Raw genomic sequence first — 23897 nt, forward strand, 5'->3', positions numbered from 1 at the left:
GTCTGGAACATAATCTGCAGTTCCTGACGTGGAGGGCACATGGTTGATTGGGAATAGGTTGAGCGATAGGGCAGGGGCGTTCAGATAAGGATTGTAAGTAGATGTCATGGGCAAGTTTACAGTGCTGGAGCTGTGCTGTTGGCTAGTGGATGAGCAAGCCAAGGGAGGGAGTTCATTGTGGAGGGGTGGCAAGGTAGGAGGGTGACTGCCTGACCGTAGCATATTCGGAGACAGATACTCAGGCAACATGTGCAGGATTGGTGGTGGAAGGCAGTAGGTGGCGAGTGATGCAGCAAGGTAGGTTAAAGACCAGAGAAGCAATGAGGAGCCACAGGGTTTGCCTGGGGTGCGCATAATAGGGAAGAAATACATACAGTAGAGCACTTTAGGACAGGTGTAGCTAAAAAGTGTGGCAGATCAAGAGACTATGTATGCATGCAAACAGGCCAGTCACTGCACTGTAGTGCTGCATGCGTGGCCCTGGATTTCTGCAGGAGAGCAGGTCCGGTATTTGACTAGGCATACAGAAGGGAATAGTTTCTTACCTGTAACTCCAAGCAGCCCAAAACTACGTGGATAGGACACAAAAAAGTCGATATTTTTTCCTATGGAAACCGGCTTTATAAGTGTACCGAAGGGTCCCAGTCTGACGACGGGGAATATTCTAAGCATGTGAATCCATGAAAGATCCAATGCTGGAGAATGTGTAATACATTTTTTAGATGTCAGCAACGCGGGGTATCATGCGTAACAGAGAGGTTGCCCGGGGTACACTATGTACGCTAGGCGCATGACAATAGACTCATGACAACGGTGGTGGTGATGGCTACCATTATAGAAGATTGGGGTCTTAGCAAAACATGGTGCGGCTAATGAGTAAACGTCAGAAATCATTACAAGTGCAGTAGGTTCAGCTATTATCACTGCACGATTCAATACATGTGATAGTAACGGTGTAAGCAGTGTCAGTTACAAAAGATGTAGGCGTGGTGGCCGTTACCTGCGTAAAGCGCGACGGATGCCACAGGAGGGTAAAGAGGAAATGTGGATGGCTTGCGGGCAATACAGTTGCAAAGTGCAGTCGGTACAGTTCTCGCGTAGATCCACAGAAATAGTTTGCAATTCAGAAATTGAGCATAGTGCGTGGGCCACGGCCTACGGCACCGACAGGCGAGGTGCCTTTAACGTCGTCCCTTGAGTAGGCGGGAATGATCCTCGGAAATAGCGGGCTGGTTCCAATAAACGGCGAGAGTGTCGCTAGGATACGGAGTGTATACAAACACTTGTGGCAGCCATTTTAGAGAAGATTCCTCGTAGGGAATGGCAATTTTGGGGCAAAATAGGGCAATCGCAATTAGTTGAAGGTAGATGCCGGTGTGATGAGGACTTCTGGCATAGATGGGCAGCTGCGGTGCAATCTGAATCGCACTGGGCTGCTTACCTTTGTCTGCAGCGGTTCGTCGTCAGATTGGCAGCATCACATCAGATGTAGAGGATGACGATGGGGCCGACGAAGAAACCATGAAGAGAAGCCTGCTGCAAACTTCTGGGCCTCCAAGTACCAGTGAAGTGCTGTTGCTGTGCCGACCTTTTTCCAATCGACAGAGAAGCTCCGGAAGGGACGACTTCTTCCCTTGGGTTAGTGGGACCAACTAACCCTGAGACAAACTCCACTCTGGTGCTATCCCCAACTTGCTGTGCTTCTGTGTTGCTACAGAAGCCCAATGCCAGGGGTCGAGTGTCCATAACCGAGTTAAACGTCTGCTGCAGAACGAATCCTGCCAAAAGCTCCAGGAGCCTCCTAAGGACACTCCAGAAGCAGAAAATCCCGACCCAGAGTCCCGGACCGAGGGAGCAAGGAAAGTCCAACCGTAGTTATTCGATCTGCTTCAGTGTTGTTCACCAAGTGCTGAAACTCTGCCGAATCGAAGAGATCCTGTAGCTGCCGACGACTTTCCCGAATACTGCTGCAGGATCCCTCCAGATGTCCTCCCTCTTGTCCCCACGACTGAGGCCAGGGTCTGCTTGGCTGTAGCAAGACAGAATGCAGCTGGACCACTTTTCTTCTAACCAGAGGTACTGTTTGGGCTTGGGGGTACTTACCTTCTTGCCTTAAGTCATGCTGTCTCACTTGAGATTGGCACTTGCTTAACTTTCTGAGTTGATTTCAACTCACACAGGCCTAACAGCTTGTGTTTCTTTAGTGATTTCCTTTGAACTGACTTTGTGAAAGACTTTATCCAAGAAGTGCATCAAACTCGAGACTTTGTCCAAATAACTTTGGCTGTCCAGGCTCCCTAAAGGCATGTTTCTGAATCCATTGACTTTGGCATTGTTTTTCCCTCCATAGGTTGTAGCTTGTTGAATACTGTTAACTGCTGGTAAAGGCATACCTAGATTTCAATGGATGATTCAGTTGTCCTCACATTACAAGAACCTGTTCTAACCTTTACATTTTCTTTAACCCTTCCTTCCTGAAACTCAAAACCTAAAAAGTATATTAGTGCGATATATTAAAGCAATACTATCCTTGTTATTGAAGTCACTTCAGGGTGTAGGAGAAATGTATTAACATCTCCAAAGAGTATTCACCAGCTTTATTGATTCTGAAAAGTAATTCCAAAGTTTGCATGAACATTTACAAACAATTGCCTTTTTAAAGAATGTTTTATTAAAACTGATGTTCAATAAATAATTTATAACTGAAACCCTGAGTTTAAGTGTTACTTTGTTACTTGTATTGACAGATGTCATCTATACAGCTCTACAGCTCACATTTACCCCTCTTGAGATATGCCTGGCTTCCCAGTGACACTACCAACCTGTGTAGTACAGACCTATACCAAAGGGTGGGATACCTAATACCAAGCAGATAAGTGTTGTGTAGTGTAGTCTCACCCAGTGTCACTACACCAATTCTTACCCAACACTGGTGGCAGGCGGTGGGATTGGCGTAGAGTGGTTACATTGACTATTTGTTATACTTGTGCCCAAATAACCAGCCACAAGGCTAAGCTCCACCAAAAAGTTAAGCAATTGTAACATGCCAAATATGGATAACTAATGAATCAGCCCTGACTTGCCTGACAGTAGAACAACTGAAAGATGTGTAAAACTAGGGGTCTGACTCTGAAAGGAAAGAACTGCAAATTGATTGCAAGGTGTTAAATCACCAAAGCTTGGGTAGTAGGCCTGTAACACCTACTCACCCAAAACATGTGGAAGATAATGATGAGGATGCTAGTTTAGAGTTAAACTCCAATCTGCAAGAGGAGGGAGAGAGGTCTCCAGTAGGGAGCCACCCTCTTCCACAGCCTGCCCCTGTACCTCAGTCACTTCCCATCGGGACCCCACAAAGTCCAAAACACAACCCAGAGTATATTTCACTTGCGAGACTAAGATTAGAGTTGGAGTTCAAGAAACTAGATGTCCAAGCTGAAACCAAACATCAACTAAGAGAAAGAGAAATACAGCATGAAATGGAAATAAGAAAAAGGTTTACTAGTTCACAGAGGCCTTGCCTGCCTAAAGAAGCAGTGAATATGTTTGAACCTAAATTTGATGTATTGGATTGGCTGGGTACATTTGAATACACCTATGGTCTTCAATGAGATAAGTCTTCTGTAGTCTCACACAGTGTGGCTGCACCAATTCTTACCTAACGGGGGTTGGCAGTCATTTCGGGACAGCCAGCCTCCGCGTTTGAAATCGAATCTCGCAGGGAGGCTGGAAGACAAACGGGCGGAAAGTTTTTGACTCATCCCTCGCTTCCTGCCTTAACGGACACTCCGTAGCCTGGGCAGGCTTAACCAAGGTCTCCTAACGAAGATCAAATTAAATAAAGGATTTATCCACCCTGGAGGTCAGTGTAAGGATAAGACGACAGGGGCCATGTTGGTAAAACTGGCAATGTTGGCTGCCTTTACAAGCGCTGTGAAAACAGCCTCTGGTAGTAGTACACCAAATTAGGAAAAATGGTGCCACCAGGCATTTAGGTTAAACGTGTCCCTGTAACAGGAATGTTACAGTGATAGTGAGTAAGGGAATACAATGCATCTCCCCAGCACTCCACATAAGGTGGGAGGTGCTGGTTTCACCAAAGAACATGTAGAAGGATAAAACTATCCTTTCTACCCTTTGGAACTATAGTTCTAACAAAAGTAGCCAGAGAAAGTAAAAGGGGACCTCAAAGGGCAACCCTGTAACAATATAAGGTATATATCAAAAAAGGTGTCAAAAGGGATAAAATTACAAGGACACTATAGAGAGTCTTAAAAATGACACCCATAAAAAGAGTAAAATGATCTCTGAGTGTGGGAAAAGGTTCCCACTCACTGGGGTATAGAAAAAATTATTCACAAGTCCAGCTGAAAGTTTTGGGGGTCTCGCAAGTGAGGGAGATTTAGCACTAAAGTTAAAATCTTACCTAACACCCGGTCTCCATAAGGTTGTATGGGTGTACAGACCTAGCCCCATCTCTCTCTTACCTATCCTTGAACGGTGGTGTTCTGGCCTAGTAGCATGTCCCCTGGGTTTTCCCTAAATTGGTTGGATTGGGAGAGGGCCTGTTTAAAAATGTTGCTCTTGTTTTTACTGAACTTTGACACACAATTACCTGTTTGACTGCCCAAAAGAGGCTCCAAGTCTTCAGCATTTTATTAATTGGAAGCTGTGACTGTAAGGCAATAAGCCCCTTCCCTTGTAGCTAGTGAAAGACGTTTTAAGGTTACAACCTTAGTTCTAAGGTTTTGTATGGTGTTTGCAAACTTTCTTCTCAACCTATTAGTTCTCAAAGACTGGAGTACTTGCCATCTTCTATTTCTTTAGTCACTTGATTACTATATACAGTACCTTGAAAAGCATTTCTAATTGTTAAAAAGTTAAGTGTTAGGCCCTCATAAGGTTCCTGGTATCCAGTCGGTAATTCCGGCGGGATACCGGGAAACAAACCTACCATTGCTGGTGCCTGATATCCCGGTTTTACCGGGATATTCCAGGTGCCGGCCACAGTGGTAAATCACCATTCCATAGAGTCCCATCGGGCTCTATGGAGGGGATTGATGGTATTGCTAGCACCGGCAATACCGGTTGCTTTTGTGGTGCAAGAAAAGTGGCCACTTTTACCGACACTTTCCTGCACAGCCAAAATTATAATGAGGCCCTCAGAGTTTGTTAGGGAGAATTCTCAGAAATGTGCTAATTCCTCTCTACCTAAGAGACCCCCAGAAACTTTCCTGGATTTTAGGACTTTCAATTTTTAACCTGGAGAGAGTGAGACCCTTTTTCCCACCACTTTTTCATGTATTTTTTTTTAACTCTGTTTCTTTGTTAAGTATGGAGTCTGACAAACTCCACTGGCATTATCTTTACATTATGTCAAACAGCACCTTCAGTGCAGTGGCGCAGGGAAGTCTTTTAGATTTCCCAAAAGTTTAAATACCTTCTCTTGGATAAACTCCTGTTTCTAAGAGCAGTGAAGTGAAACTGACTTTACTTGCACTTAACTTTCTAGACCCAGCACACACTATTTTACAATAGGATGCTGGAGGGGTACTTAGTATCCCCTTTGACTAGCGTCTTGTGAAACATTTTTATGTTACCCTTTCCTCGATGAATGGCTGGTGGCAGTGGTTTACTTTTAACTACCGTGGTGTGCTTTTAACGCGGGCTGCGTTCGCAGCTGCAGTAAAGCACCCAAGGGTGCCATTTTTGTCAAAATGGCCCAGTCATCTTTTTTCGCCATTCGTTTGTGGAAAGGTCCTTCTTGAGATTTACTCTGTGCGCCAAATCAGGTTTGGTCCCTTTGTTAATTTTGTCTTTGGCGGGACTCACTAGTGAAACCCACCTCTTGCTCCAGGGTGTCTGGCGGGGGCAGGAAGCGAGGGAGGTGCCCGAAACTCTTTGCGCTTAGTCTCCTAGGAAACAGAAATGCACTCAGGTGATTGGCCGGCTGGCTGTCCGGCAAGGACAGCCCCCATGCTGGGTGACTGACAGCTAGGCTGGAATTAATGGGAAAAACCTGCATAAAAGGCAAGGCTTTTGGGCTTGGAAGGCAGAGTCGACCACTGGACGATCGAATCCGAAGAAGAACTTGGAAGAGACACCTGCTGCAACTCCTGGACCGTTGGTTTGCCCGGTGAAGCCCTGGTGCTGTGCTGAATCTCCAAATTCGCCTCAACTAGAGAAGCCCTGCAAGAACGACTTCTGACCTTGAGTTGGTGGGACCAATCAACTCCAAAGTAAGCCACCTGGACATCCTCTTGAAGCTTGTTGTATTTCCACTGCAGTTGCTGCTGGAACCGAACAGGCAGGGAGCGGAACACCAGATTGTGTGTGTTGCTTTTAAGTTGGCCAAGAGCTCCAGGAAGATCTCTGGACTCCCAGGAAACAGGACTGACCGAGTCTGAGCCACCTCAACATAGTGCTGGACCCCAGATGCAAGGAAAGCCCATCTCAATAGCCAAGAGTCTGCGCTGATGCTAATTTCATAGACGCAAGGAGCTGAAACCGCGAAGTGCCACTGAATAGAAGTTTCGTCCTTTTCTGTCGCCGACCGTCCCGTTGCAGTGCAGGCGTCCTCCAGACGTCCTCCCTCTTTTCCCCACAACTGAGGCTCAGGTACACAGGATCTGCAGAGCTGCACAAAAACAGTAGTAGGAACCGTTCTTTCTTCTAAGCAAAGGTACTGTAAAGTCCAAGAGAACTTACCTCTTGTTGTGTAACCTCACTTGTTCTCAGTGGAGACTTGTCTTGGTTACTTCTGTAGAGTTGCTAACAGCTTCTTTACCTCACAAGCCTGTGGCCCTACTTTGATTTCTTCTTTTCTACAAAGACTACTAAAACATTGTGCAAGACTTTTACCTACCTGCAAAAATTGCTTCAGCTCACCTAGACTTTTGCCCTATTGACTTTGGCCTGGCCTGGCTCCCTGAAAGACTCTTCGTCCCACTGGCATTGTGTTTTGTCTTCCGTCCAGGAAGGGGTTCACTTACTTTGCACATTGGGGGTTACCAAAAGTACTTACCTGCTTCAGAATATTTGTGAGATCTCTTGTTTTATTCTAATCATCTTTTTCTTTGACATCCTCCTAAGTAGTGCCCTAAATGCAACAGTGATATATTAATGTCCACAGTGTCCTAGCTATTTAAGTCACCTGAGGGTGTAGGAAGTGTCTGTGTGCCATCCCAAATAGGTACCTACTGATTTAGAGAAACAAAGAGTGTGTAATTTGGAGTGTATTTGTGTGTTGGTATTATATTGCCCCTTCTGAAGAAGGCTTACTCAAACTGACTGTTAAATAAATCAATAATTGTTTAATCAAGAAACCTTGTGTGTAAGAGTTTATTTGAATACTTGTCACTGTGAATCTCTGTGCAACTCCCGTCCACCTCACGTTGACCCCTTTTGAGATAAACCTGGATGCTCAACCTGCTGCCAACCTGTGTAGTACAGATTTATACCAAAGGTTGGGTTCCTATTGTCATGAGGTCAGGGTTGTTTTAGTGCACCCAAAGGGTACTGCATACAATCTTGCCTAACAGAGGTCTTAGCAGGGCACCCAAAGGTGAATATGTAAAGGTAGACTGGAAAGCCCCAGTCGAAGCAGACTGATAGGCTGGGAAATCCTGCACCCAATAACGGAAATAGTCAAAGTAAATGGCAAAGCCTGCTGTATTGACAAACCACATAAAGCAAGGATAGAATATAAGTGCAAAAGTCTCAAGAGCTCTCAGAGATTCACATACAGAACAACAAATTACAAATGAAAAACACGTAATTACCGACGTCACACTACAATCTTGGTTACAAAAACCTACAGGGTTGAGGGATTGGATAAGGGAATTGTATACATATGGAAGGTATAGGGGTCCGTCTTTCATTGTTTACAACTATCTGATGGCTCCACCTGAGACCAAACCTAAATTAATGAGTAAATAAGACATCTCTACAATAGGCAATTGGTTGGCATCTTACTTCATGGGCGGCATAACATGGTTAGGCAAGATTGTATGTAGTAACCCTGTGGGAGACTACACCAGGCTTGTCGTCTTGGCAATAGGTAACCCAACCTTTGGTATAGGCCTGTACGACACAAGTTGATAGAGTGATTGAGCAGCCAGGCTTATCTCAAGAGGGGTCAATGTGAGATGTAGAGGTGCAACAGAGATTCACAGTGACACGTATTCAAATAACACTTATACTCCAGGTTTCTTGATTAAAATAATGATGTATTAATTTAACAGCCAGTTTTAAAATAAGCCTTCTCTACAAAGGGCCATATGCAACAATAAAATGTACTTTAAAAAATATGCTCCTTCAGTTCAGTTCAGTAAGTAGAAACCCTTTTGGGATGTCGCACACACACTTCCTACACTGAGGTGACCTCAATTGCTAGGACACTGTGGACATTAATGTATCACTTTTTACACTTAAATGCACTACTGACGCTATGGTAAAAGGAAAAGGTTAACAAAGGAAACAAAGGTTAACAAGTTTCTCCAAACAGGTAAATACTTCACAATCCCCCAATGAAATATAGGTCAACCCTTTCCCAGCTATCCAAGTAAATTATTTATGACTTTTTGAGGGACAGATAAACACAAAGTCAGAGGGTTAGAAGAGTCTGAAGGGAGCCAGGAAAGCCAATGTCAATTGAGCAAAGTCTAGGGGAGCTGAGGCACTTCTTGAAGATAGCCCAAAAGTCTTGCACAATGTTAAAGAGAGGTTTCGTAGAAAAAGAATTACTGTTGGGCCAAAAGCTGGATGGCTTGTGAAAAGAAAAGATGCAAGCAACTCTGCAAAGTGCAGCAAATGCAAGTCTCCAGTGAAAGCAAGCAAACTACACACAACAAGAGGTAAGTACCCCTAGTTACACAGTACCCCGAGTCTGAACAAAAGAGTCCACCTGGCTTCTGTTCCTGTTGTAGTCCTGCAGATCCTGTTGTCCTGGGCCTCAGTCGTGGGGACAAGAGGGAGGACTTCTGGGGACTCCTGCACTACGGTTTGAAGGTCGGGAGGAGCAATGGGCTTACTCCAGCTCAGCCGTACTTCGCGGTTTCACCTATTCGCAAATAGCACCACTGCGGTTCTTGGACACCTTGTGGGCTCCCCCTGCTTCTGGGGATCAGCACTCTGTTGAGGTGGCTCAGGCTTGGGTTGTCCTGCTTCGAGGGAGTCCTTAGGATCTTCCTGGAGCTCGGGTCTAGCTAAAAGGGATGCACTCGTTCCTGGTGTTCCTGTCACCTGGCACTTGGTTCCAGCAGCAAAGTAGTACAGGGAGAGGTGTTCCGGTCGAGCTTGTCTTGGGCTCAGTTGGTCTCAGCAACTCAAGGGAAGAAGTTGTCCTTTCCGAGCTTCTCTAGTCGATACAAAAGTTGGAGCTCCAGCGCTGCAGCAGGGCTTCACCAGTCAAGGTCCAGGATGTGCAGCAAGCTTCTCTCCCAGTATCTTTCTTCGGTTCCTTCGTCCAGTGGTCGACTCTGCCTTCCTTGCAGAAGATCACCCTTTTATGCAAGTCCCTTCCATTCATTTGCAGCTTAGCTGTCACTCACACAGCAAGGTAGCTGTCCTCCAAGGACAGCCAGCAAATCACCTTTGGGTGCATTCATTTAACCAAGGAGACTAAGCGCAGGGAGTTTCGGGAACCTCCCTCGCTTCCTGCCCTGCCAGACATGCTGGAGCCAGAGGCGAGCTTCATCCGTAAATCCCGCCAAAGACAAAACGAACAAAGGGACCAAACCCAAGAAAGACCTCAAAAGCAAGAAATGGTGAAAAAAGAAGACTGGGCCATTTTGACAAAATGGGCACCCATGGGTGCAATACTGCAGCTGCGAATGCAGCCTGCAGTAAAAACACACAATGGTAGGACAAATTAAACCAATGTAACCAGCCATTAATTCTAGTGAGGGTAGCAAAAATGTTACATGAGAAAGTAGACAAAAGGGGATACTAAGTATCCCCCTAGCACTCCCTGTAAAATGGTGTGTGCTGGGTCTACAAAGAGAAAAAGGTAAGTAAAGTCAATTTCACTTTACTACTCTTGAAAACAGTAGTTTATCCAAGAGAAGGTATTTAAACATTAAGCGAAATTAAAGGACTTCTCTGTGACACTGCACTGAGGGTGCTGTGTGTCACAATACAAAAAGAAGATGCCTATGGAGGTTGTCAGACTCCAAAACCAAAAGGAACACAGAGTCCAAATCAGAGATAAATACATGAGAGAATGATAAAAAGGTCTCACTCACTCCAGGATAAAAATTAAAAGTCCTAAAGTCCAGCAACAGAGCTTGGGGTCTCTAAGGTAGAAGAGAATTAGCACATAAATGAGAATTCTCCCTAACAAACATTAAGGGTTTCTATTGTGGACATCTTACTTAGCAACCTTGAGCAATTGACAGGTAATTACTGCACAAGCCAAAATGGGAGTAGTGGGAGGAAGGTCCATGGAGTGCCTTTATTCAATTAAAGAATATACACTCCCTTATTCCTAGGCCATGACCCAGAGTAACCCCTTTGTAGATGGCCTTGCATGGTGCTGTACGTCTGGCAATATTTGCGTTATCTATGTCCGAGGCTAATTTATAGCCGTCATTCTCGAATTATGGATCACGTATGAGAGAACTGCATTGGACTTATTCCATCCTGCATTTCCTCCAATTTTAGCTAATATTAGCTAAAATTGAAATGTTCGAATGTTTCCACACTTGGCATTCAAACGCTGGATGTTCTTTAATTAATCTTGGAGAAATAGGTCTTGTGCTTGATAATTATTAGCTTGTGTTCTCTTCAGAGCCATTCAAACCATTCGTAATGTCCCAGTAAACTTCGAAGGGGGCCCTTCATGATCTGTATATCCATGAATTTAGCAGGTTGAGTTTATTTGCAGCCTCAAAGATTTCCATTCAGTCCAAAGTGGCTACGCCATCGATTTTATAAAAGACTAGCCGGTGTAACATAGGCTGTTCTAGCATATCTTAAAAGGTCAAAATCGGTCGATAATTCATAGTGTCACTTCTGTCCCCCTTCTTAAATATCAGAATTGTTAGGCAAGATTGTATGCAGAACCCTTTGGGTGCACTACAACAACCCTGACCTCCTGGCAATAGGGACTCAACCTTTGGTATAAGTCTGAACTACACAGGTTGGTAGTGTGGTCGAGCAGCCAGGCTTATCTCAAAAGGGGTCAATGTGAGCAGTAATGTTTGACACAGAGATTCACAGTACAGTTATTCAAATAAACACAAACTCAAGGTTTCTTGATAAAATAATTATTAATTTATTTCAGTCATTTATATAAGCTTTATTTAGAAAGGGAGCAAAACATGTAACACTTAATATACGTCAAATCACACTCTTAGTTTCTCTAAATCAGATGATACCCATCCTACACCCTCAGGTGACTTAAATGTGCGTGTTTGGACTATTTCTCAGTAGAAAGGTATTTCCTGTCAAAGACTGCCCAAATCAGCACATCTGGCCTCCCTTGGTCTCTTCTAAACTTGTATAGATCAGATAGGAAAAGTGTTAGACTCACTTATTGCATTTTCCCTTCTAGGAAAGGCTCATTAATGCTTATTACATTTATGTTACATTTACAAGGTTTACTTACCTGTTACTTTAGTGTTTTATTGCTTGTTGCTAGACACCCACTCCACCGCCAGTAGTTAGGCCTGGGCTGCTCTGCCAAACTACCACTTACATAGCCTCGTGAGCTTGAGGCAATCAATGGTACCCCTTGGTCAGAAAGATGTGCTACACACCCCGGGCAAAGGGCTTAAGAAACATTTCTAACATTCTTGTGGTGTTCGATACAAACCTGACAAAGTTCAGAAGAGCCTGCAGTCAACTGAGCACCTGTTTAGAGGCCCATATTAAAAGGGCAGTACAAGAATCTCTAGAACTTAATCGTGTTAAAGCATTGTTTCCAGCTTGGCATGTAGTATAGCTTTAGAGAAGTGCAAACATGTTCTGCAAATCAAGAGGTCCAATTTCATACAATTTGAAAGAACATTTACACATGCAATGGCTTTCGCCTTGTAAAAGGACTGGAGTCTCTCATAATGCCTTCAACTGTACCTTTTTATTTAAACTTCTGATTCGAGGCAGCATGTAGATTTCCTCCAATTCCTTCTGTCTTTCTTCATCCTCAATTTTTTTCCTCTGATCTTCAGGAATGATATCATCCCAATCTTTCTTGGTGCGGTCTTCCAGTTCGGGCTCTTCATCTTCCATAGTTGCAAAATTTGCCACCTGTAGTGGTACAAATGTAAGATAGTCAGGGGCGTAACAGCAGGCCTTTTGCGGGAATAGTACAGAGCATACTAGAAAACTATACATCAGTTTATTTTATTTTGAGCAAGTTTATGATACAAAATATCAGAACAAAGCTTCATGACTGATTCTGACTCAAGGTAAGCATCAAAGAGTGGCTGTGTGGAGTGGATGTCCAACTTGAAAAAACAGCAGCTATCAGTTACAGTAAAAGAGAATGGATTGCTGCTTTGATGACTATACCACAAAAATCATCACATTGATAAAATATTTCCAAAAAGGTAGTGCCACACAAGGGCTCAAAAGGTATTTGATATGGAATCCGGTAGATGAATGAACTCAACAATAAGCATTTGTATTCAGATGGATTTTCATAACCAAACCTGTAGAAGGGCTCTGAGAGGCCAACCTAGTTAGTGAACCGAGTGTGGACACATGAGACTAGTGTGATGAATAAAGGGTATTCATTGCTTCTCTGCAAGTGGGAGCCTCCCACTTTGAGTCAAGGAAGGTGAGCCCTCTCTGTGAGACCCTCCCTAGGGGTCTGGACAAGTGGGATCTCACTGGGAGAGACTCACACTTAAGGGACAAGGATTCCCTAGACCATATATCATGGTAGCATATATGAGAGTATCAGGTATGAAGACCATTATAAGATCCAGAGACTTGGCTGAAGACAAAACTAAAATACCCCATTATGACCATGGAGGAGGATCTGTCTCTCTAAGAAGAGACGTACATTTAACAGACGAGGATGCTGAACAATGAGAGGATGCTGAGAAGAGGAGAAGCACAAAGCCAGAGAGAAAAGTGTAAGCATAGGAAGCCGTTATGGAGAATTCTCAGAAATGTGCTAATTCCCTCCACCTTAGAGACCCACAGCAACTTTGCTGGATTTTGAGGACTTGATTTTTTAACCTGGAGTGTGTGTGACTCTTTTTTCCCCCACTCTCTCATGTATTATATTGTGATTTTGAACACTGTTTCTTTTGGTTGTGGCGTCTGACAAACTCCATAGGCATCGTCTTTTCCATTGTTACACAGCACCTTCAGTGCAGTGACACAGGGAAGTCTTTCAGATTTCCCAAAGTTTTAAATACCTTCTCTTGGATAAACTACTGTTTCCTAGAGCAGTGAAGTGACATTGCCTTTACTTACATTTGTAAGTTTCTAGACCCAGCACAGATTATCTTCCAATACGGTGCTGGAGGGGTCACTTAGCAGAATCTGTGAGACATCTTGTTCTGGAATGTGAAGCACTGAAACACCAAGGAATGTTTACTTAAGAACTTTGAACTATTGTGATCTATGCTGCTCTATGGATATACTGTGGAAGCATTTTCTTAATATACAAAGTGTACAGGAAGGTTTAGCCCTTTCAGGATTTGTTAAAGGAATTAAGATAGTATAGAGTATAAAAGTGGAACTCTTATTACGTAATTAACTGGTTGTTGAAGGAACGATATTTTTGTTCCTTCTGTGTCGACTCTTCTTTCCCGTCCAAGAGACTCGCCTTTTAAACAGTTTTCTCCCTTTCATTCCAGCCTAGCTGTCACTCACGCAGCAGGGTGGCTGTCCTTGCCGGACAGTCAGCCAGCCAATCACGCCAGAGTGCATTTGGGTCTCCTAGGAGACTAAGTACAGGGAGTTTCGGGCACTTCCTTCACTTCCTGCCCACTCTAGACACTCAGACGCCAGAGGCAGTCTTCAGTCCTGAAGCCCGCCAAAGGCATACGAACAAAGGGACCAAACTTGATTTGGCGCACAGAGACAAACTCTAGTCTGACCTTTCCAAAAAGAAAAGGCAAAAAAAAAAGAAGACCGGGCCTGTTTAAACAAAGGGGCTTAAGGTGCCATATTGAAAAACATGGCACCCGTGATTTTTAGCTACCGGTGTTCGCAGTCGGGAAAAATTATGGTAGTTCGTTGTAAAACCACTGCCACCAGCCATTTCAAAAGCAAAGTGTAGCATTTGACTGCTACATGAGTTTCTAGACACAGGGGATACTATGTAACCCCTCCAGCACTCTATAGGAAGATAGTGTGTGCTGGGCCTAGGAATTTAAAGAGACTAGTAAAGTCAATTTAACCTTAGATTCTCTGGGAAACAGGAGTTCATCCCAGAGAAGGTATTTAAACATTTTGGAAGTCTAAAAGACATCCCTATGTCACTGCACTGAAGGTGCTGTATAACGCACATGAAATGATGATGCCTATGGAATTATCTAAAACTCCACAACCAAAAGAAATAAACACAGAAAACAGATTTAAAAGTTCAAAGCCCCAAAGTTTAGCAAAAGAGCTGGGGATCTCTAAGGTAGAGAGGAATTAGCACATTTTGAGAATTCTCCCTAACACGTATGTTAACTTGGGGACAATCTTTCCCTCAAAAAACATGAATGCAGGTTTAAGCGAGAATCTTCCAAATATTCGATCTATCTTCACGATCTGGGATTCCAGAAACTTAGCCTTGTGTAAGAGGATCTCCCTACAGGTTTTACTTGCCCTGTGTGACCCAAAGTGGAATCCCAGATAAGTTACACTGGTAGATTTACTCACTAAAGTTCCTTCAATATGCCATGACGGGCGCAAGTTCTTTCGTGGAGCTTTTGTAAATGACAGAATTTTTTTGTTTTACTCAGGTTTATAATAAGTCAATTTTCTTTCACATAGTTGGAGAAAATGTCTAAAAGGCGCTGCAGACCCACCCTTGTACGATCAAAAATCAAGAAATCATCTGCTTACGCCAGCCATATGATTTTACTTAGGCCTATTCTTGGTGCAAACAACCTTTCATTCATGAGGCACTCATCCACATCTGACACATATTGGTTGAAGATCCAGGGTGCTAGAACACACCCCTGTCTAACCCCATGATAGGATTACACTCTCTTACACCCAGTGGCAAACCCCATGTAGCCAGTTTTTTTCATAGTTTTCTGCGATCCACGCAATTCAAATACGGCTGAGAGGTCAACAGACGACATGTACGTGCAACTCTTTTCATCCCTCCATGCATCCTCTTGTATGCATTTGAGGGTAAGCCCATTGATGCTTGTTGAATGGCCCTTACGAAACCCAGTCTGGAATTTTCTGAGTGGACGATACTGTTTTTCCCACTCCTCCAAGTGTAATAGTAATAGAGCCGAAAAGATTTTACAGTCGGCATCTATCAACGAGACTGGACGGTAATTTTTCAGATCTGATCTACTCCCGCACTTGAAGATGGGCACCACATGAGCTGTAGTCCATGATGAACGGGAGTGATACTTGTCCGGAAAATGTCCTTAAATTCATAGTACAGAAGTTTCGCCCAGAGATTTGGATCCGCCTTAAAGGTTTTATTGGTAAAATCATTAGGTCCCGAAGGCATGTGACCCTTTTCATTTTGTTATTAAATCCTTAACTGTACTGATCTCGAAGGGGGTTCCCATTTGTCATATTCTGATTTGCCCACATTTTCTTTTTCCCTCTCCCCTAGTGGGCATATTGGGTCGCCAAACCTTTTACCAAAGAACTCTATCCATTCCAATTCGGAAATAGGATTCAGTTGTGATACACCATAATTGTGATCTTGCCCATTCACCAGTGTCCAAAAGGCACTGACTTGAGCCTTAATTAGCATCCCCAACATAACTTCGGCATCTTGTTGCAATAACTGATTTTGTATTGCTTTACAGACATTTTTCAATTTTTGGTTTATCAGCCTAATAGTTTTATTCCGAATGGGATCATACAGCTTGACCCTCATAGTTCTACGTGTATCTTTCCTCATAGAAGTTTTAGCCAGGGCTATATTGTGGTTATAACAGTGGGTGTGCCTGATGTTGGGACCACTTCTTTTTGTTATTAAAGTAATATCCGCCAACGCAGTCCCAATAAGTCTCTGGATCTCATGGGTATTAAAATTATTCGTTTTTCCAATCTAGAGAGGTTTTATTCAGGGCAGCCCACAAAATATGATTTAGGGCCTCAATATTTCTAGTGGTCCATTTGATCGCATTTCCAGACGCACTTGATTCCATCTGAGTTTGCACTCTATAGTGTCTAGCAGTTATTACCATATCAAAACATGGAGTCAAGTTGGCAGGGTCACTCCAAGCATTTGGGGTGACCAAAAATATAGTACGTCTATTCCTTAAGTAGTGGTCAGGGTAGATATAATCCAGCATAGAGGAACTATTTCCTCTGTGTCACATATGCCACAATGTTACCCAGTATTCATCATACTTTGACTCCAATGTTAGGCAGAGTTTGTATGCAGTACCCTTTGGGACCACTACACACAACTAAGACTACAGGTGTAAGCAAAACCAACATTTGGTATAAGTCTGTACTACACAGTTTTTGGTAGCGGAGCTGTGCAGCCAGGCTTATCTCAAGAGGGAACGTGAGCTGTAATGATGTTACACAGAGATCTACAGTCGCAAGTATTCAAATAAACTCTTATACTTAAGGTTTCTTGGTTAAACACTTATAAATGTATTCAACAGTCAGTTATAAAACATTCACTAGAAGGAGGCAGTTAAATACTATACACAAATATACTTCAGTACGGTACACTGCAAGTTTCTGGGGCATTCAGACTACTTTGAAGGAGGAGCAAAATGGCATTGAGAATACTTTAAAGTAGGAGCAAAAAGGCATAGGTTAATAAAAAGAAGATTACAGTTACTCTTAGACAGTGCAAATAGTTTGAGTTCACCAGAGGAGTTAATTCAATGCAATAGGTTAGGCCAAAGTCAATAGGCTAAAAACTTGTATAGGATAAAGCAGTTCTGGTAGTTAAACAGAAAAGCCTTTGCCAAAGTTCTCCGAAGTAGTTCGTCAAAGAAAGAATCATATGTTGGTTCACAAGCTGACTAGGCCTGCAAGTTGCCAAAGTTCCAAGCACTTTTGCAGTGAGAGGTAAGTTCTCTCGGTCGGGTTTTCACAGTACCTTACAATGAAGAAAAAGATGCAGCTGAAGACTTCTGTTCCTGGCAGTTCCTGCAGATCTTGCTGTTCCCTGAGCCTCCATCGTGGGGACAAGAGGGAGGACGTCGGGGTACCCCTGCACTGCACGGGGACTGATCGAAAAGCTGGAAGTCTTGGCAAATCTTCAATTCCGGTAGCTGTAGACAAGTACATAAACTGGTGTCCCTCTCCCTGGTTATTCGGTTTCCTGCAGCACGCTGAGGAAAATACAACCAGCTCCGAGAATGGTATCCAGGTGGCTTAAGGGTCCAGTTGATTGATCCCACCAACTCAAACGGAGAAGTCGTCCTTGCAGGGCTTCTCTGTCGAGATGAACCTGGTGATTCGGACCTGCAGCAGGGCTTCAACGGGCAAACCAACCGTCCAGGAGTCGCAGCACCCGTCACCTTCAAGCTCGTCTTCGGTTCTTTCGTTCCAGTGGTCAACTCTGCCTTCCAAGCCAAGAGACTCGCCTTTTATTGAGTTCTTTCCCATTCACTCCAGCCTAGCTGTCACTCACCCAGTAGGGTGGCTGTCCTTGCCGGGCAGTCAGCCAGCCAATCACCACAGAGTGCATTTGGGTCTCCCAGGAAACTAAGCACAGGGTGTTTCGGGCACCTCCCTCACTTCTTGCCCACCCCAGACACTCAGGCGCCGAGACGGTCTTCATTCCTGAACAAAGAGACCAAATAGGTTTGGCGCTCAGAGACACACTCTTGAAGGACCTTTACACCAAGAAATGGCGAAAAAAGAAGACTGGGACCTGTTTTTACAGAGGGGGCTCAGATGCCATCTTGTAAAACATGGCTCCCGCCATTTAACTTTACCGGAGCTACGAATAGTTTGTGGTCGGGCGAAATCATGGTAGTTTGTTGTAAAACCACTGCTACCAGCCATTCTAAGAGGAAAGGGTGGCATTTGACGGCTACATGAGCATATAGACATAGGGGATACTAAGTAACCCCTCCAGCACTCTATTGTAAGATAGCGTGTGCTGGGTCTAGGAATTTAAACGACTAGCAAAGTCAATTTAACTTTACTTGCTCTGGGAAACAGTAGTTTATCCCAGAAAAGGTATTTAAACCTTGGGAAAGCCTGAAAAGGTTTCCCTGTGCCACTGCTCCCTCATTCTGGATCGAAAGAAAAAGGTCCAGCTGTTTGAAATTCGGACCATTTTCACAGGCCATTGTCTCCCTCAAAGACGTTTCACAGTGCTACCTGCAGAAAGGATGAGCCTTACCTTTCATTACACTGCTGTTTTGCGAAGCACAGCGTGGGCAAGCTGTTTGAATTTCGGACCATTTTCACGGCCATTGACTGAGACTTTTCACAGTGCTACCTTACATTACACTGCTGTTTTGCGGAGCGCAGTGGTGTGCTGCATGTTTTTCCTTGTTCCCGTGAGCATGCAACGCTGATGGAGACAGTCCAACTCTCCTACAACTATAACTGTATGTAATGTATTGATGCTGCATTTTTCCTATGGCGTTCCTTTTGTCGGATACTCTCTACCGGATAACATCTGTACTGTTTACGCCTTAGTGACACTTAATGGTGGTTCAGAGATTGTGACGACGTTACGGGGGATCCGTCCCTGGATTAATCACGAAGAACCAGCCTGTTTGGGGCCCCCAGTTTCCTACATCTCCTTACGTGACATGACTGATTCCTATTTTTTTTTGGTTTTTACTTTCTGGGCTGTAAGTGTGCTATACAAATGCAAATAAATAAAAATACATTAATAATTGTTTAATTAAGAAACCTTGATTATAAGTGTTTATTTGAATACACGTCACTGTGAATCTCTGTGTACTACCCTACTGCTCACATTGACCCTTCTTGAGATAAGCCTGGCTGCTCAACCACACTACCTGTATATTACACACTTATACCAAAGGTGGGGTTCCTATTGCCAGAAGGTCAAGGTTCTTGTAGTGCACCCAAAGGGCACTGCACCAATCTTTCCTAACACCAACAAAGGGCGCAATTTGCCCAGTCAATCTTCGGTTCCAGCAGTCCAGCACTCCGATAAGGGGGTCTGGTCAAGTTAGAGTGGGCCAATGGAGTGTCCTCATGGGCTCAGCAAAGACTTGGACGGATTCGGCCTTTCCACAACGATGCACTCGAAATGGGCAGCAGGTTTCCTGGTATTGGGGTTGCACAGCTCTGGAAATTCACAGGACCTCGGGAGATGGCTCACATAAAAGTAGTTACCATTGGGACTGGTTGTTCCCAACAGTTAAAAGGGAAGGAGGCGTCCTTTTCGGAGTTCCCCTGTCACACAGAAAAGAGGGTCAGGACAGCAGTGGTCAGTTCACAGTGTTGCAAAGGGTCTGCAGGCATCTCTCGTCGTCTTCCTCAGTTACTTCAGCTTCCTGTGGTCGACTTGCTTTTCACTCCAGGAGTCTCACCTTTTATACAGTTTCAGCACTCACTCCTTGTTAGGGAGATTTTTCATTTATGTGCGATTTCCTTTTACCTTAGAGACCCCCCAACTCTTTTGCTGGACGCAGGGCTTTTTAATTTTAACTCCTGAGTGAATGGGACTTTTTCTCACTCTGTCATGCGTTTTTTCTGACTAGGATTTTTTGTGTTTCTTACTGTTTAATGGAGTCTGGTAAACTCCATAGGCATCTGCTTTTGCATTGTGACACACAGCACCTTGTGTGCAGTGCCACTGAGAAGTCCCCTGGGCTTCTCTTAATGTTTAACTACAGCCAACCAGCCAATCACCTTTGGGTGCATTCAGGTAACCAAGGAGACTAAGGACAGGGCGTTTTGGGCACCTCCCTCGCTTTCTGCCCTGCCAGACACACTGGAGCCGGAGGCGGGTTTCAGCACTGAAGCCCGCCAAAAGGCAAAACAAACAAAAGGGTTAAACCTGGTTTGGCGCGCCGAGTAAAACCCAAGAAAGACCTCCCAAGTAAGAAAGGGTGAAAAAAGAAGACTCCAGACATTTTGACAAAATGGGCACCGATGGGTGCAATACTGCAGCTGAGGATTCAGCCTGCAGTAAAAACGCACAGTTGTAGGAAAATTAAACCACTGCCACCAGCCATTAAAAGTCGTGAGAGTAACATAAAAAAAGTTACATGAGTAAGTAGGAAAAGGGGCTACTAAGTAACCCCCTAGTACTTCCACATAAGATGGGGTGTACTGGACCTACATAGGAAAAACAGGTAAGTAAAGTCAATTTCACTTTACTACTCTTGGCAACAGTAGTTTACCCAAGAGAAGGTATTTAAACCTTAAGAGAAATCCAAGGGAATTCTCTGTGACACTACACTGAGGGTGTTGGTTGTCAATACAAAAGGTGATACCTATGGAGTTCGTCAGACTCCAAAACCAAAAGAAACACAGAGTCCAAATCAGATCAAAAATATATGAGATGGTAAGAAAAAGGTCTCACTCAATCCATGATTAAAATCAAAAGTCCCAAAGTCCAGCAAAAGAGCTGGGTGTCTCTAAGGATGAAGGGAATTAGCACAGAAATGAGAATTCTCCCCAACAGGGACACCCAAGGGTTCCCGCCAAAGGCAAAACACACACACAGGCCCTCCCAGGATGGTAGGACTGACAAAAAAAACAACCACGCTAGAAATAGCAAAAAAAGAAGGAAGCCCTGAGTTTGAACGCAGGTGTCCATATTGTGCTTAACCGAGGCTATGGACATAGCCTGTGGTAGAAAAGTCCCACAACAGTTGGTAGAACACGTCCACTGCCCCCAGCCATATCTAGGAGGTTGTATATGTGAAGAAAAAGGGAGATACAAAGTATCACTTGGCACTCCACAGCACGCGGTGTGTGCCAATCTCTTGTTTTCCCTTAAAAACTGCAGTTACTCTGGGATAATGAAAATAATCTCAAAGGAAGACCCTAAGGGTCCCAAGCAACACTGTGTGCTGCAATAGTAAAATATAGATGCCTTTAAGAGGTATGGAAGGAAAAATAGACTGCATAGTACAGGTAGAATACAAAGAATAGAGTTCCAAAAGACAGAGCCCATAAGGATGAATGAGTGGAAAAAGGCTCCACTCATTCAGGATTAAACAAAAAAGTCCAGATGTCAGCAAAAAGTGTTGGGGGTATCTCTAGGAGAGGGGATGAAGCATAAACATGCTAAATCGCCTTAACACTCAACTGTTGCTGCAAGATCCATTCCAGTATCCCTTGTTTCGTCTACCTGATCAGGAATCCAGTGACTGGGTTTGCTGCTGCTGCATCATCATGAGGGCATGGTGCTGCAACCTTTTCTTCAGTTCTAAGGTACTGCAAGACTCCTGGTATAACTTACCTAGAGTTGCTTAGCTACTCCTGTGTTGTGGGAGTACTGATTTGTGTATTTGGGAGTTTGCCCATACACGTTTGCCCAGGCCTAACACCTGTGTGCCTACAAGAAGCCTCGGCCAAAGTCCCTGACCCTTTTTCCTTTTTCCAACCAAAAACGTTACTTGCTACTGAAGACTTCCCCTGCAACCTTTGGAGTTTCAAAAAAAGGGGGGTGGACCACAGACTTCCTCATGCACCTGTTACTGTATTGACTAATAATTACTCAAATCCCAATGAACACAATCCTCAAGAGATACTGAATAGTTTCACTCTCAACCAAACCACTTCATATAAGAAAACTGTTTCTTATTCAACACAAAATATATTCTATGTATCACACACAATATATTTATTCAACAAAACATTATTATACATAGTATATACATAAATAAAGATAGATAAGCGATAAAAATCTTGAGTTGCCTATACATTCTTATTCTGACATAAAAAAGAAAGCGTATATTGGTGCCATTTCTACAACATACACAATGACATTCAATCTGGGTTAGTTCATTTGTGACCTGTATTATTATGCCATTACATTTCTCATAGCCTCATATCTCTTTGTGGAAAGTCGTTTATGTCAGAATAAGGATGTATAAGATTTTTCTAATAAGTATAACAATGTTTTGTTGAATAAATATATCGTGTGTGATACATAGAATATATTTTGTGTTGAATAAGACAGTTTTCTTATATGAAGTGGTTTAGTTGAGAGTGAAACTATTCAGTATCTCTTGAGGGTTATGTGCATTGGGATTTGACTAATTATTAGTCAATACAGTAACAGGAGCAGGAGGAAGTCTGTGGTCCACCCCCCCTTTTTTTGTTCAGTGGCATATACCTTATTGACCACAGGCCCACCGTAAATATAAAGCAAAGGTACAACCTTCCCTTACACACCTTTCGAGTTTCTACAGCTTGTGCCTTGCTTGGTTTGCACTCCAATCTGACTGTGAGACTCTCATAATTAGATAGGGATGGGCTGCTGAAGCCTAAGTTCTCTGGGGAATAATTACAAGTATTTACCTGATTATGTTGGTTTTGTTTTATCCATTTCTACCTTAAACATATATTTTGAAAGTTATTGCAAATGTTTTACTTACTTTTGAAGTGCACACTGCCATTATAAAAGTATTACAACAGTGATTTACCCACTGTAAAGACTGCATTAGTATTCTAAAGTTACTTACTGTGTGTGTAATAGTACTTACCTTTCTGAAGGATTACTTTAAATTAGTGTATATAAAATAAACCAATATTATTATGTAACATAGTGTGTTTGTGTTTCGTTGGCCTATGTGTATACTCTTCTTTGTACCTCCTTACAGTCTTCCCTCCCTCCTAAAATAAGCCTGTCTGCTCAGCCATTGCTACCAATAAAACGTGTGTGGTTCAGGCCTATAATAAGAGTTGGAGCCCTGTGTCCCAACAGCGAGTCTTCACAAGTCCAACCTTTGGTGGACTTTTGTAAAATTACACAACAAGCGGACTCGACCCAGAAGATGTGTGGGAGTCACCTGGACCGTCCAAAAATCCAGACTGCACTTCTGACAGCAAAATTACCCAAACTGGGATCAGGCCAAGCCCTGCATTTAGCACAAATTAGGGTTTTAACAACTTCCAAAATGGCAAGAATAGGCAGGAAAACTGCCTCAGCAGGTGTGCAGCCTCCAAGTTGTAGGAACACATCAACAAGAGTGCGAGTTAGGCATAGGCCAGTACCAAAACTCCTGTGAAAGGGGGCCTGGCCAAATGTCAGCCAGCCAATCACAATAAAGGGCTTGGAGCATAGTCTCAGATGAACCACCATGCTTGATGGTTCACTAGACTGCCACTAAGCCAAAGCCACGCCCAGGGGGCTGCCATGATGGGCTCACAAAGAGCCCACGTGTTCAGAACTGCCATTTTGAGGCCACCTCATAGTCTCCTAGATAAATGGAAGCCCTAGAAAACAAAATACTGCAGAACAGGATTTAAGAAAAAACTATTGGTAACCCCCAATGGCTACCCAAATGTTGCATTGAGCTACCAATGCAGTAAAATGGCTTGCACCCTTGGTGAGGCTAAGTTTCAAACAGCAACCATCAACCTGTTCCCTAAAACCAACTTAGGGTTACACAATCCCTCTAGGACATAAATGGGTTCCTGAGAGGCACCACTGGGACTGGGCACCTTAGGGGGACTTCAGGAGAAGTTCTTCTAGCCAATAAAAAGAGATCAATAAATCAAAAAGTTGAGGGGCCCCACAAATTGGCCACAGAAACCCCAAAATAGGAATTCTGACCCAACTCCGGCTTTCAGGCTTCTCATACAACTTCAATTTTGGCAGGTAAGAAAAC

General features: G+C 43.6%; 1 protein-coding gene across 4 annotated transcripts in view; it reads right to left on the reverse strand.

Moving 5' to 3' along the window:
* Nucleotides 1-23897, reverse strand: part of CHD2 (chromodomain helicase DNA binding protein 2) — a 1289637-nt gene that overhangs the window by 392775 nt on the left and 872965 nt on the right. For all 4 annotated transcript variants that reach the window (XM_069625070.1, XM_069625072.1, XM_069625071.1 and 1 more), the window contains one exon: nt 12076-12249. In XM_069625070.1, the coding sequence (XP_069481171.1) occupies nt 12076-12249 (174 nt within the window). The remainder of the gene's footprint in view (nt 1-12075; nt 12250-23897) is intronic.

The sequence above is a fragment of the Ambystoma mexicanum genome, chromosome 11 (genome assembly GCF_040938575.1).
Source record: "Ambystoma mexicanum isolate Mex_15411 chromosome 11, UKY_AmexF1_1, whole genome shotgun sequence".
Classification (NCBI taxonomy): Eukaryota; Metazoa; Chordata; class Amphibia; order Caudata; family Ambystomatidae; genus Ambystoma; species Ambystoma mexicanum.